General features: G+C 33.1%; 1 protein-coding gene across 7 annotated transcripts in view; it reads left to right on the plus strand.

Annotated features, from left to right (window-relative positions):
- Positions 1–15,720, plus strand: part of DENND4A (DENN domain containing 4A) — a 106,220-nt gene that overhangs the window by 62,243 nt on the left and 28,257 nt on the right. For all 7 annotated transcript variants that reach the window (XM_015596067.2, XM_015596068.2, XM_025038919.1 and 4 more), the window contains 3 exons: positions 2,354–2,572; positions 3,926–4,071; positions 14,249–14,382. In XM_015596067.2, coding sequence (XP_015451553.1) covers positions 2,354–2,572; positions 3,926–4,071; positions 14,249–14,382 — 499 coding nt within the window. The remainder of the gene's footprint in view (positions 1–2,353; positions 2,573–3,925; positions 4,072–14,248; positions 14,383–15,720) is intronic.

Below are 15,720 nucleotides of genomic sequence, written 5' to 3' on the forward strand. Positions count from 1 at the left end.
AGCTAGTTCTTGAATTTCTCTTTCATTATTTTTCATTCTTCGGTTTCTCTCTTCTTCCTTCTGATTTATTTCTAGATTTCTGTCTTTGCTATCACTGATCCTTTCTTCCATTTGATCAACTCTATTTCCCAAGCTTGTTATTTCATTTTCACCTCTTGCAGTGTGTTCTTTATCTCCAGAAGGTCTGTTTGGTTCTTTTTGAGGGTTTCAATCTCCTTGCTAAAGAACTCATTCTGCTCATCTAGTTTTTTCAATTCCTGAAATTGTTGGTATGATTTGTTTCGGATCTCATTGAGTTTTTTCAGAAGTACCATCCTGAATTCTCTGTCATTTAAGTCGCATTTTTCTATGTCTGTAAGCTTATTTTCTGGAAGCTTTTCTCCTCCTTTCTGCGATGGCTTGTCACATTGGTTGTTCATGGTGTTTAATGAACTATTTTTCCGGATAGGCATTAATGGAAGTGTGTTCTGCTTTATTTTTTTTTTTTTCCAGAAAGATTTATTATATAATGGTCCCTAGCCTGTTGCAAAGAATGTGCTTTTCTTTTGCTTTCTAGTAGGTGGCCTCTTGGATCTCTGCTTTATATAAAATCTTAATAATGTCTTCTTTTTCCTTATAGATGTTTAATCACACTCACTACCCTCAGTCTCAGTTCCTGTCGGTATTAGCAACGGTTTTGGTAGCATTTGCTCAGATTCCCCTGGGGCTCCGCAGTAATTGGTCTCAGGGTAGGGAGGAGGGACCCTCTGGGTTCGGGGATGGGGACTGTGGCTCAACCTCGGTTTTGCAACCACGGCTGGTAAAAATCAACTGTTGTTTTTCTGCCGTCCTTGCTTTTTTGCCTTCTGCCCTGATGACTAGGCACTGCCACTGGCCACGTGGAACTCACAGCACTCCCAGGCAGGGCTGTTCAGGGAACTCGCCTCTCCTTCCCCCCACCCCCTCCTCCTATAGGGAGCTCCGGTGGCTGCGAGAGGCAGCTTCTTTATTTCTCCCAGTCCACCACCGGACACCTGGGGTTTTGACCTGTGGTAGCTCTTATGAGCATATCCCACGCTCAGACCTGCAGGTGTCCAGTTTGGGTGTTTTTTGTTGAGTTTTAGATGTTCAGCTTATTGTCGTTTCAAGGGAAGAGATCTGGGTACGTCTCTCATTCTGCCATGTTTAATCCAATCTCCTCTAATCTACTTTTTTAGACAATAAGAACTCCAAAAAAAAAAAAAAAAAAAAACCTATCTTAAATGATTTATTGTTCCTCGTATTTTAAATGAATTTTAAATTTTTGAAACAATCACAAAATTTTTTCCCCTGACCCTTTGAGAATAGATGCCCCATCATCTTCAAATGGAATGTATTTCCTACCAACAAGTACATTCTGCTACATCACTACAGTATAACCATGAAAATTAGGAAATTAGCATTCAGCATTACTGCTATCTAGTTATAATGTTCTTTATAGCAAAAGAATCAATTTCTGAATCATATGTTTTGTTTAGTTTCAAGTCTCTTTATCTCCTTTTTTCTTAAACAGGTCCTCTATTCTTCTTTCATTTTCTTGACACTTTTGAAGATGACACTTGCCATTGTAGAATGGTCCATGATGTGGGTTTGTCTGAGTGTCCTCATGATAAAAAGTGTCCACATGATAAAAAAAGATCATGCATCTTTGACAGGAACACTGCAGAAGTTACACTGAGTTCCTTTCATTGTATCCTTATGAGACTGAGCACTATGTCAATTTGTCCCATTATCGATGATGTTCACTTTGATCACTTGTTTAAGGTGGTATCTTCCAGCCTTCTTCTCTACTGTAAAGTTACTCTTTTGCTACCTAACGGCTTTAGCACTGAATTATTCAAGAAGAGGAAGAGGTTTTTTTTTTTTTCCACATTTTAACCCCTGAGTGTTCCTCCTGTAGGCACTTATATTTAAAAAAAAAAAAAAGAGAGAGAGAAGGAAGGACCGTTGTATTTAACCCTGTGTCTGGTTGATGTGTTTGTTCTGATCTTCATTTATTAATCTGTTTACAGTTATTTTGAAATATGAACTTTCTTTCTGATGGTAGTCAGCTAAACAGGGATAATTTTATGTTTGATTTGGATGAAATGTACTCAGCAGAGCCTGAAAAATGATACGATAAGCTTTGCTAGGACTTACTGTTATGAAGTTATATAAATAAATAGTTAAGGTAGCTTTCAATTTTATTGAAATATAATTGACATACAGGACTGTATAAGTTTAAGGTGTACAGCATAATGACTTGACATACATATACAACAAATTTATATTGATACCATTATGAATATTAGTTTTGACAATTTGGAGAAAGCACTAACACTTTATTTCTTTACAGTGCAGCAGAGACCAAGGGATGATGGACTAATGGACTTAGCAATGAATGACTATGATTTTAATTCTGGAAAGAGGTTGCACATGATAGATTTGGAAATCCAAGAGGCATTTTTGTATTTCATGGCCTCTATTTTGAAAGGTTATAGATCGTACTTAAGACCAATAACACAAGCCCCATCTGAGACAGCCACAGATGCAAGCTCTCTTTTTGCTCTACAAGGTGAGTGATTGCATAGCTTTACAGCTGTCATATTATTGAGGTTAATCTTGTGATGATTTAATTGTTTTTGGGTTAATAGCTCATGTTTATCAAAATATATATCAATTTTGAGAGTATGTGACTATCAACTCTGTTGGTAATCCATTTCCATAGAACTAGTTCTTTCTCAGGCACATTAAATGTAATCCCATTGGGAAAATATGCAGAAGAAACTCTTTTAAAAGTGCAGAGCTTCCTAAGCATTTACTACGGCACTTATTGTGTCACAGGTGTGTTGATATTGATGTTCTTAGCTTTCAGGGCAACCAGGCAATGTTAAGTATGCAGAGGATCTGCTGGATGCTCACCTCCAGGCTTGAGCATTTGTTTTACTTCAGTATGTGTTATAAATATTATTCTGTCTGTGCTACAAAGTAAAAAGTTGGGAATCCCTGGAATACATTTTGTGTCATAATACTTTCACTGTCAATATTTACTTTCTTTGTAGTGTTTAACATTTAAAAGAGAAATTGATTTAATAAACATATATTGAGTACCTCCAAATGGTAAAGCATTGGATATATAGTGGTGTGCAAAAGATACATGGTCACAGAAAAAAATGGAAAGGAAGACATGATCACTTCTCCCATGGAGCTTTATAGTCAAGAAGTTAAGCAGTTTGAAAATAGTATGAATGAATACTTCAGTTCACAACTTTACATCACAGAAGCCCTCTGAGGAATTCACCTCTGAGCCTTGATTGGAAGGAGGAGTAGAAATTAGCCAGACAAAGGGAAAGTAGAGGAGTGTTTTAGGCAGAGAGAACAGTTTATGCAAAGTCCATGAGGCTGGAAAGAGTTTGAGTTCATGGTCCCAAAAGAAGACCCAACTGTTATGTAACTGAGCATAGCGAGCAAGGTAGAGTGTGAAATCAGGAAATAAACTTTTTAATCTTTTTCAGTAAGTAAAATACAAACATAAATAAATACTAAAGGGGATATAACTTCTGCTTTGAAAAAGCTACATAGATACAGAAAGAGAGCATACACCACCACATGCACATAGCATGCAACATGTAAGAAAAAAAATAGCAATTTTTAAAATGCTTTCACATTTATTAGTTTATGTGTAGTCTTCAAAGTAATGAAGGGATGACAGAGACGATTCTGGATGAGGATTGGATTAAAATTTCTTTCCTGTTGCTATCTTTGTCAGGTCACGTTCCCTCTCAGAAGTCTTAGTGTTTTTTTCTGAAAAATGATGGGGTGTCAGGGGATATAGATGACATGGTTGATCAGGTTCCTTCTGGATCAAAAATCTTATGAATCTTTAATAATGTTATATATTCTGACATTATAAATTTATGTCGAACAGCTTTCTTAAGAAGTCGGGACCGATCACATCAGAAATTCTATAACATGATGACCAAAACACAAATGTTTATTCGCTTCATTGAAGATTGCTCTTTTGTCAGTGATAAAGATGCAAGCCTGGCGTTTTTTGATGATTGTGTAGATAAAGTAAGTAATAGTATGTCTACAGTGTCCTAACTTATTTTGTGTGAGTGTTATAAATGTTAGAAATTATAGTTTCTATTTATAACTTTTATTAGCGTTTAACGAAATCTAAATTAATTTCATTCCATCATTGACTCTTTATTATGAACGTTTTGGTGGCCTACTAGATATTATAGAACATAAAAACCCCTCAGGAATACCTTGCAGGATCTTACTAAACCGTGAGTTTTATTTTAGCAGTCAGGTCTATAACCCTGCCTGCCCACTTATAGACTATGGGAGTTTCATTCAAGCCTGTGGTCCTCTAACTTGAGCATTCTTAATTTTCATTTCTCCTTTTTGTCTAAGGTGCATTGTCACATGCTGAGACATATAGGCATAGAGCATAATGAATATTTCACATGAATATTTCTATAATTTGGAAGTGAGTTTGCAGCATAAATTAAGTGAATTAATTCTATTTTAAATTCATGTGTGAAACCTTCCCTTTTCCTTCAGTCTTAATATCATTAGGTGGGATAGAGCAAGGTGGGTATCCATGCTGAAGAGAGGAGGTTGGGGAATAATGGCTCAGAGAGAGGTATCAAAACGTAAATAGAATGAAGAAGGAGAAACAGCCTAGCATGGGGTGTCGGAGCTCAAGCCAGGTGAGGAGAGCATCCATGCAAGCAGTAGCCTAACATGGAGAACCAGAGGACAAGCAGGATAAAGAGAGTGTCCATGCTGTGGACGTAGACTATTGCAGGGAGTCAGAACCTAAACAGGATGAGAAGAGCATCCATGCTGAGATGAGGACAGCATGGAATGTCAGTCTGAGAGATGGTGGGGAGAGTGTCCCATTGGGTAGGGACAGCAAAGGGGGTATCAGTTTGATCTGGATGGGGAGATGCCAGCTTGGTTGGGGCAAGGGATTGGTCTGGAAGGAGTTGTCAAAGCCAAATTAGGGTGAAGAAATCATATCCATGGGAGAGGGGATTGATCAAATAAATTTATTAAAGATAATCAAGTGTCTCACTGTCAGAGAAGGGATTTACAAATAGAGAAAAGAAGAAAACCAGAACGAACCTTGTAGTATTAGAATGGAATTGAAGGTTTGGTGTTATATCATTGGTTTTCAATATGTATAGATAAGTATAGAAGAAAGTATAGATGTAAGTATTTATGTCTATGTTTGTAAATACATATGTTCCCTAGCTCTGTGCACTGAGAGGAGCTGGGAGCAGCCATACCCCAATAACGATGAGTATACCTAATGCACAAATTTTGGCTTCTAAACAGTATTCTCCACGAAAAGGAATTCAGGACTCCTTGGAGAAATGATTGGTCCCAAGTTGAGGGCAAGGAAAGTACAAAATGATCCCTTAAGTAGCGTATGCTAGAAAACTAGAAATTGCTCCAAGAATGATAGAGACGTGTTTTTATAAAAACAACACACACATACACAGAAACACAAGCCAGTTTGAAGGGACTCTCACTGGCTACATCTAGAACAATTTGAACTTCAAAAGTTATTAATAGATTATAATCCATTGAATAAAATAGGAAACTATGAAGTCTACACAGATATCAGTTAAGAGTCTGATGAGAAACAGGATTTTATATGGGTTCAAGATACCTCCACACAAAATACATATTAAAATGCAAAGAGGAAATAGTAACTTTATTGTGGAACAGAAAGCCTCGCAGACGCCATTTTAATCCAGTGATCAAAGTGAACATCAATAATGGGACAAATCATCAGCATATGCCTCGAATAGGCTGCAGTGAGAATGCAGCATTAGTTCTATGATATCCCTGTCAAAGATACATAACCTGTATAATCTCAAGAAAATATCAGACAAACTCAAATTAAGGAACATTCTGCAAAATACCTGTTCTGTAATCCACAAAGTGTCAGGGTAAAGAAAATAAAGGAAAAATTGAGAAACTGTTCAAAAGTAAAGGAAACTAAAGAGATTTGACAACCAAATACAATGCATAGTTCAGAACAGGATGCTTTTGGTATAACATTAAGATAATTAACAAAACTTGAAAGAGTTTGAGTATTAGGCAGTAGTAGTATCATATGTTAATTTTCAGATTCATGTAGAATCTGAATGTCCTTGTTTGTAGGAAGTACACACTATTCAGAGGTGATGAGTCATGAAGCCAGCAACTTACTCTCAAAAGATTAAAAGGAAAAGGTTTTATGTACTTGAAAAGTTACTGTACTTGAAACTTTTCTATAAATTCATAAATACATATATAAATGTCATGATTTGATGACCATGATAGTAAAAAAAAAAAAAGAAAGCAAAGCTTTGTCATATATTTCCTCAACAGTTTCTTCCTGTAAGTTTATTTAAAGAAGTCCACCACTTTCAAATTTATGTGACTGTGAAAGAAAATCAACGATTTTTTTTTTTTTTTTGGCATAACAGCATTCAGAAATTGGCTCAGTTCTGAGTTTGACATGAAAATGACACTTACCAGTTAATAAATAAGTACCAAATATGTCTCATAAAAATGGGAAATGATTCTCACTATGCAAGGTGTAGTGGAAAAAGCACTGCATTGCAAATTAGGAGAACTTTAATCCTAGCTCTTATTATACTTGTGATTTAAGTCATTTAGTCTTTCTATGTTGGTTTTCTTATCTATGTTTTTAAAAGTATTGTGAAAAGAAATCGTTATAATTGCATGTCTCACAGTGTTCAGAGTAGTGTATAAACTAAAAATAGAAAACATGACTATTTTTATATTTTGCTAGTTTTTATTCAGGTTTATAGATTAGTAGTTCATTGGGTTTTATCATCTCACAGCAATGTTCAACTTTTGCATGACTTATACATATGAGGAGCAGAAACAAGTTCAGAGCCTTCTATTTAGAAAACTTGAGGGGTGTTTGATATAGAGAAATACTCTTTCTCGTGCTGATAGAGAATTAACAAACTAAGGTGCTTGACGTCCTTGAAATGCGTAGGAATAGGGGAAAGATGGATATATGCCATTATCTTCTTAGAACTCATAGTTCATTTTCTGATAGAAACACTGATGTAAATGCTGTAATTCAAATGGTGTAGGGCTACAGTGTTGTGCTAGAAATATGTATTAAATTTTTTTAGTAGAATGATACTCTAACCACCTTTAGGACATCACTGAGATATAATATACCAACAATAAGTTGATAGTATATTTTGTATAATATAAATTGAATTCTTTGAAGTGTACAGTGTGATAAGTTTTGGCAAATACAGATTTTCACATAAACTTGACTCTAAATATAGAACATTCTACCACCCCAGAAAGGATGTTGTTTTGGGGGGAAGTTTATTTTCTATATTTTAAATAACCTGTTTACAAATGGACTTTTAGAATTCGTGCCTTTTTATAAGTTGACCTCTGCCTATATAGAGCTTTGAAAGCCTATTTATTTTGAGAAGTAATGTCATAACTCTTTGACAGTTTTGTTTTCATTACAGCGTAGTACCAAGAACTTGGGTTTCAATATTTTAATCAGATTTTTAGGTTTGCCTTATTCAGTACCTATAAAGTTAAACATTAAGAGAAAGGAATAAATAGAAAGGTATGCTTTAAAAAAGAATTTCTCTAAATCCTCTTTTACAGAAATAATTATGTTGGGTTTTGTATATAAAAATGATATTTCTGACTACCATTTTGCACTTTAAATGTTTTTCCTATATGGTACTATAGGCTTCCACTGGCTATCTTATGTACTTCCTGAGCTTCCCGTGTGAACAGTGGCATACAATTGTGTAAAAGTTATTCCCTTTGCCAAGCTAATTGAATCATAAAGGACCAAATTAGCGACCAGGATTTTGCTAAGAGTATGCTTTAGCCAATATATTTATTTACATGGGAACTCTGAATTAGTTGTAGGAATCCAATTAACAGTGCAGAAGAGAGAAATCTTGTATTGTTCCCTTTTATATCTCACTCATTTTATGCATTTTGTTCACAATTTTGTTTTAGCTAAGAACTCATATTGCAGTATCACATGGTTTAAAAAATACTCATTAATAGTGTAAGACATACAAGAGTTGTAATTTTGCTAAGTATCTAGGACATGTTCTAAGAATTATTTTTTGCTGATAATTACTATATTATTTTGTCTAGAATTTTCTGAAAATAGGTCACCTGTTCTTGATAAGAGTCAGTGCAGGACATGATTGGAGTAATTGCCTAAAGAATAAAAATTCTGTGAGGTCTCAAAAAAGAAACAATTCCATTAAATGTATATAACCATTGTTTCCAGGAAGACTATTTTCCAAAAATGCTATTTACCTATTTGAAGTCTAGATCCAACAAAAGATCACTTATATATAATGGGTTAATATTGTACTTAAAGATTTTAATGACTACTAAGAAAGTCAAAACTGAAAAGTAAAACATGGTTACTTATATTTGCTTTATTATAATTCAGGGAACTCTTTTATTAAAGAAAATAAAATGTCACAAGATTTAGAATTTATCTTAATAACTTTCATATATACTTAGAGTAGAGGTCAATTGTATTCTTGGTACTATTAAGCAGAACTCTCTGAAATAGTAAAAATTATACAGTGCTGTTACTACTTTTCATATTCTAACACCACAATTTAAGTACACTTATCACAGCAAGTCAGTACTTTCAATCTGCAAATGTCTTCTGAATATCAATAATACTTTCAAAATAATCATTAGTGTGGGGTTGTTCCTTAGTTGAGTGACTTTGTGCTTAATTTTTAAGTAAACAGATCCTTTTACCACTGACATTTTAGCTATGGAAAAGAAATAATATTAAATATGTATTAACTGCCTAAACCAGTCCATGACTAAGATTGAACAGAAATTAGACATATTTCTCTTTTTTTCTTAGCATATCCAAACAGAAAACATTTGACTGATTTTTAAAAGCTGAATTAGTTAGTTCTGAATAGGAATAACAAAAACAATGTATGAGAATTATTTGAGTTTCATGTATGACTAATTTAAGAACCATGTGTTTTTATTCTTCATATGGTTATATTTTAAATCCCTACAATCTGTTCTTATGAGAAGGAGCTTAACTAAGGGCAGTTTTGTGTAATGGATAGTCTGGTAAGATTTTTCTTGGTCTCCCAAGCATCCCTCTGTGTTTTCTGAGAATGTTAATGTGAAAAAATATGAAGAGAATATGAAAATCATTTTATTTTATCTTGTGGGTGTTGGATTTCTTTTTCTTCAAATAGAGGCAGATGTCACTGTGCATTCCACAAGACAGAAATGTCCAACCGATAAATGTAGGAATTATTGCATAGCTATTTTTATAATGTTGGAATGAGATTTTACTGATATGAAAGTTAAGAGAATTGTATTTTACCAATGCACTGAATCTACAGTACAACATTTTAATAGACTTTATAATAATGAATTTGAGAATTAGAGCAGTTGTCCTTGTCCACAGTATTTTCTGGGTGATCAAAGTGGCTGGAAAGTGGAAAGTGGAAAGTAGTCACGTGTCTGCAGTGGGAAATTTAAAAATTCACTCTGTGCTCATAGATGAGCAGTTCTCTTGTAATATTCCCTCATGGAGACAAGAGTAGTTTCCAGCTTCCTTTTTAATGACCTTGGGCATTTGTTTTAACCTTTTTATTCTGGTCAGTCTCTTCTATTCATTATCATTGCTACCCTTATAATTAGATTAACCCTGTCTTATCTGTACAAAAATGTTTGCATGTAGAGTTTCTCATTTGTTCTTGGGTCATGCATGAATACCATATTCTACTAGGAACACCTTTGATTTATCACTCACGCGTTATCACTGACATGTTTCTAATAGTTTAAAAAATATTTTTAGGTTTGCTAATAATGTTTTAGCAAACATTTTTATTGGAAGTTTTTATTGAAAGTTTAATTTTTAACACTTTTTTTTAAATGACTAAAGTAACAGGGAGTGTGGAAAATAAAAGGGAGAATAAGATTGGTAAGCCAAATGCCCTAAATAATATTCATTTTACATTTACTTTCAATGTGTTTTACACAATTGTAATATAGTTTCCTAATTTTTTACATAACCAGGTTTTGTAAGCATTTTTAATATTGCTGCCAAATCTCTTAAAAGTAAATTTTCCTTTTTACCCCACTGAAACATAACATAGTTTAGAAAGTCAAATAATTTTACGAGGCTAGGTCCCATTCTTTTCCACCTCTAGTTTCTTTTCCCCAGAGAAAACCATTTTCTCTTTCAGCTATTTCTTCAGTCATTTGCTGTAAGATTTCCAAATAATGTTTTTATTACTGCTTATTGTTTTGTAAATTATCTGTTAATAGCATATCTAACCACCACCAGTGCAATTCTCCCAACACAGTTATAACACAAGTTTTAGTTAAATGGTTGTTCAATAGTAATATTATTATCACTTTGTATAGAATCATACCTAGACTGTATATATATTATAATTAAATTTCCTTTCATATATGGATTTTATTTTCTCTGAAGTTCATTACTATATTCCTTTATGTCTACTATTAATTCATCTCCAAACTCTTCTACGAAAGTGAAAAATCTAAAATCTCTCAATTTTCCCAACATATCAGGTAATCTATCCATTTGACATTTTTTTAATTCTTGCTGGAACATTCCATCTTTATGTTCCAGTCTGAACTGATTGTTTTCTAGTCTGTCATCCTGGGATTTTCCTTGACCATCATCTTGGGAATTATATTGACCTCTCTCTGGAGTTGGATCACCTGCTTTCTGGCTTCAATAACTTCTTTCTTGGTTTATTTCCTTGTTACGGTGGAGCACATCTTACAGTAGCTCCAGAGAAAGAGTACATGGGAGATATATTTTTTGATCCCCTGCCTGTTTGTATATTTCTTGATGCTCCTCTAATATTTGATTGCTAATTTGGTTGGATGTAAAATTTTGAAGACATTACTGCATTGTCTTCTAACTTCAAATGTTATTGAGAATAATGTCTAGTCTAACACTATCTTGATTTCTGATCTTTTGTGCCTGATCTCTTTTCTCTCTGGAAGTGTTTAAGATCCTTGATATTCTAAAACTTCATAAGGAGATGACTGGTCTAGGCCTTCTTTTCTTTACTGAATTGGATAGCTAAAGGCCCTTTTAATCTGTTGACTCACCTCAAATTCTGGGGAATTTTCTTGTGTTTTTTTTTTTCTTGCTTTAATTTTTTTTCCCCTCCATTTTATCTGTTCTCTTTTTCTGAAATATATATTATTTGGTTGTTGGCCTTCTTGGCCTGATCCTCTTAATTTTCTTCTTTTTTCATCCCATTTTCTGTCTCCCATCTCCACTTTTTGGGAGATTTCTTCGGTTTTATCTTTAAACCTTTATAGAATACTTTTTATTTCTGTTATCATTTTTGTAATTTCCATACACTCCTTTTATTCTTTGCTCTTTTTTTTTATGATGACATTGGTTAATGACAGCTCTTTTTTTTTAATAGCATCTTGTCGTTTCATGGATGTAGGCCTATTTTAGTTATTTTGAAGGTTTTTTTCTCCCTGCATTGTCTCTGCTCATTCTGAGTACCTTTTAATATTTATTTTATTCTCTTTCAAGTTACTTGCTTCCTTTGTGTGATCTTTGATTGGTATTCATTTTCAAGGGCGAGGCAGAAAGAACTCATTGGAACTCTTTCTGGGCAAATGAGGCTTGGAGTTTCCTTAGGCATAAGATTAATGATAAAAGAACACAGTTGTTTCATTAGAGTCCATCTCTGATCAGTGTCTTAATTCATATCTTTTAGGCTGCTTAGTTTCCCCCAACACATATCTCCAGTCTTTAGCCTCAGGAGCATAACTGACTGCCGGTATTCTCAAAGCTAAGTAGGGAAGGTAAATGATTTTTTCCCCTTGTCGTAACATGTAGGCTTTTACTGACTTCACCTGTTTTTATTAACTCTTCATCTCCTCTGCCTTTGCCTGGTTTCCTGAAGTCTAAAATCTCTCTGGTTCACTCAGATAGACCCAACCTAGTCTTATGTTGCATTGGGGAAATGTAGTGGCCTTATTGTACTGGGTTGCAAGCTTTTAACTAATTCCCCTTCCACCTGTACTCCCACCTTTCAGGGCATCTAGCCCTTTCTGGGGCCCAACAGAGCAAAATGGCTTGCTTTTGGCTTTTCTCCTCTGTCCCCTCCTTGGTTCCAGACAAATGTCTTTCAACTTTCACAGGTCATGTCATTCTACTTTGCAGCTCCTAAAATGTTTTGAACTCCATCTTTGCTGTTGTCCCCTCTCCAGTTCATTTTGTCTTTTTTTTTTTTTTTTTTCAATCCCCTTGCTCTCATTTTGGTGAGATTTCAGGAGGGATTGAAGATAAATTACTGTGTTTAATTTATCTTATTCAACCAGAAGTCTGCATAATCTTTACTATTCTCATTTTTAATGATTGTGTATTTTAAACATTTATCATACTTTATTCATTTACATATTTTTGACATGTAGATGACTTCCAATTTATTGCTACTGTAGTCTTGCAAGAAACATCTTTTATACTGACAGTTTTTTTCATGTTAGGTTATTTTCTTTGACTAAGAATAAGGATGTGTATAATTCAGTAATATGTCAGTACTTGAAATCTATGTAATTTTAGTAACCAGTATCACCCCAATAAATTTAATAAAAAGAATAAGGTGGATATGTTTAAACATAGCGTGATTTCTAAAAAAGACTACCAATTTTGAATGCCAGGAGGGTATGTGATTATTATATTTATTATATTTATTGTATCCTTGCTAGTTTTACTATATCAAAGTCTTTTTGACAGGCTAAAAATTGAAAGGTACCTTCTTTTATTTGATTAATTTTTAAATATTCAACAGAAACTGAAATAAGTGTTTATTCTAAAAGCAATGTATTCTACCTTGATTAAATTTTTATTGTGAGCATTTATTACTTTTATAATTTTAAGAAGCAAATTTTATATATTCATTATATTTTAATTGGAAAATAAATAACAATATAAGGAAGAAATTTAATTGCCAGTAACACCACTACCCAGAGGTAGCATTTTGATAATTGTATGTGTGTCAGAGAGGGAGCACACACAAATATATCTGTATAACACACAGACTCTCTAAAAATATTCAAATCATACTATATATATGATATAGGAGCCTGATTTTTTTGTCATTATTATGTGAACATTTTCTCCTGTCATTAATTGTAAATCTGAAACATGCCTAAATTGTTATCTAATTTACTATATAGATATACCATTAAAAACATTCTTTAATCCTGGAGATCATGGCATGTAATGCTGTGAAGTTATAACCCACAATTTATATAAGAAGATTGTGAATATATCAGCTGTTTCTAAGAGCTGTCCTTTTTTGCTATACTCTGCTCTATGTCCTTATCTTAAAATTTTAACTTGTTAATAAGTCTTGCTCTCACATTTATTCCCAATTGGTATATATTAATTCTATCTAAGCTAATAAAGTTCGTGGCTTATAGTTTATTATATGTATGACATCTGTTTTTTTTTTAATTAATGTTAATTTTGTGCTCTTTAGTTTATGAGCTCCTTTGGGACAATTTAGACTCTGAAGTTTTCATTTTTCTTGAATATTATCTTACAATAGAGTATCTGGGGAAAATAGTACTACCAAAGTGCTTTCAACATTGATGTGACTAGAATTTAACTCAAATCTGCTTCTACATATACTGAAAGAACTGAGAGAAATTTGTTATATTTAGTATAAACCAAAGATAAAACTCAGTATTCTCCACACATACATATGCATATGTGTACATTTTTTTAAATGTTATTTCTTGAATACATGCTCATTATTCAAAATGCAAAATAGTATAAAAAGATATACATTGGAAAATCTAGGTCCTATCCCATCCTTGTCTGTTCTATACATTTCCCCTTCTCCATATAGGTAATTACTTTTCTTAGTATTCTTTATGTTAATATAAATAAAAGATGAATATATATTCTTATTTTTCCCTCTTATTCAAAAGATAGTATACTATATACAATGTTGTTTACCTTGTTACTTTCATTTAATTATCTTGGAGAGCTTTCTATAGATAATAAGCAAGAGATCTTGCTTATTATTTTTTTAAATAGCTCTTTAGTGTCTAGTTGTATAAATGGTTTATTTAACCATTCTCCTATAGATGAACACTTGGCTAACCAAAGTATTATTTTTAATGTATGTTTTTTAAACTCCTTCAGGTGGATATGGACAAGAGTGGTGAAATGCGACTTATAGAACTGGACGAATCTTTCAAAAGTGAACATACTGTTTTTGTAACACCACCTGAGATCCCCCATCTACCCAATGGTGAAGAACCCCCTTTACAGTACAGGTATTCAAGAGGCAGAATGTTTGAGATTGAAAGAGAGAAGCAATCCATCATCTGTGACGTAGCTTTCTAAGGACTGGTATTTTCAAAAATTCAAATTTACAGATCCCTAATTTTTAGGTGGTAAGCAAGCTTATCCCACATCCATTATTAAGTTTTGAGGTATAAAAACAAAAAATTTGCATAATATAGACTTGGGAATGGGAAGCTCTCTCTATATCTGCATACGTATCTGTTCTCATGTTGATTAAATTCAGTTAGGATCCCCATCCCACTAAAATGCAGCATTTTTGTTACAGAATTTTGATTTTTATTTCTCACTAAAACTGGTTTTCTCACTGTTACTTCCTCCCCCCACACACATTGGTTAATGTAACTTTGATTTACAAGTAATTATATCAATTTAGAGTTAACATTTGTGGCCTTGATTTGGATGATATAGTTTTTTAGGCTATTAATTTGTCCGTGAGATTTTATTTTAAGTGGTGGAAATTTAGAACTATTGGAATTAATGATTGTCAATTTAGGAAACTTGGTCAGACACAGCGTTAAGTGCTTGGTATTTAGACTTGAATGATACATTATCCCTGCCTTCATGTCTAGGGGGAAAGAGACAAGTTCTGAGCATAGGAAATAAAGGTTATGATAGAGGTAGACTTATTATACATCTAGGTATACATTAAACGTATCCATTTATTATATACTAGAGGTAGTTTCCACTATATATTTATTTTTCTTAAAATGATGTTTCCTTTTAGATTTTAAATTATTTTTTATTCACCAATACTACTTTCTTTATTTAAAGATTCTAAAACCATTTCACACCTATCACTTATTGTCAGTTTATTATTTTCATTGAAAAAGAGTTTTTCAGGACACCCTTATTTATAACCTGGATTAAATTTTACCTTTTACAGATGAAAAAATGGTGTAACAGATGTTTGTGAATGTTGATTAATTCATAGGCCACTTGATTCCTGTTCTTTTCATCTATTTATGTTACTCATATTACTTTTTAAAAATCTGTCTTTTGTCAAAGATACTTAAAATATTTCTTCTAATTTCTTCTTTTTCTTTCTAAGCAAACAAACCTAGAGTTAAGTTTGTTTGCCTAGGAAGAAATAAAGATCTCATTTCTTTGATCTCTTTTGTACATTATACTTCTTAGACTTCTTTTGGTATATTCACTAATATACTTGTGTTTTTCTTTCTGTGGTTTGGTTTTAACTTTTTAATTTAAATTTTACTTTTAGATTTAGTTCTTTAATAAGGAAATTGCTTAGCTTTAAAAGTTCCCATTTTTTAAAGAATCTAAGTCATTTTTTTTCCCTTGAGACTACC

This window comes from Pteropus alecto, unplaced genomic scaffold (genome assembly GCF_000325575.1).
Source record: "Pteropus alecto unplaced genomic scaffold, ASM32557v1 scaffold86, whole genome shotgun sequence".
Taxonomy (NCBI): Eukaryota; Metazoa; Chordata; class Mammalia; order Chiroptera; family Pteropodidae; genus Pteropus; species Pteropus alecto.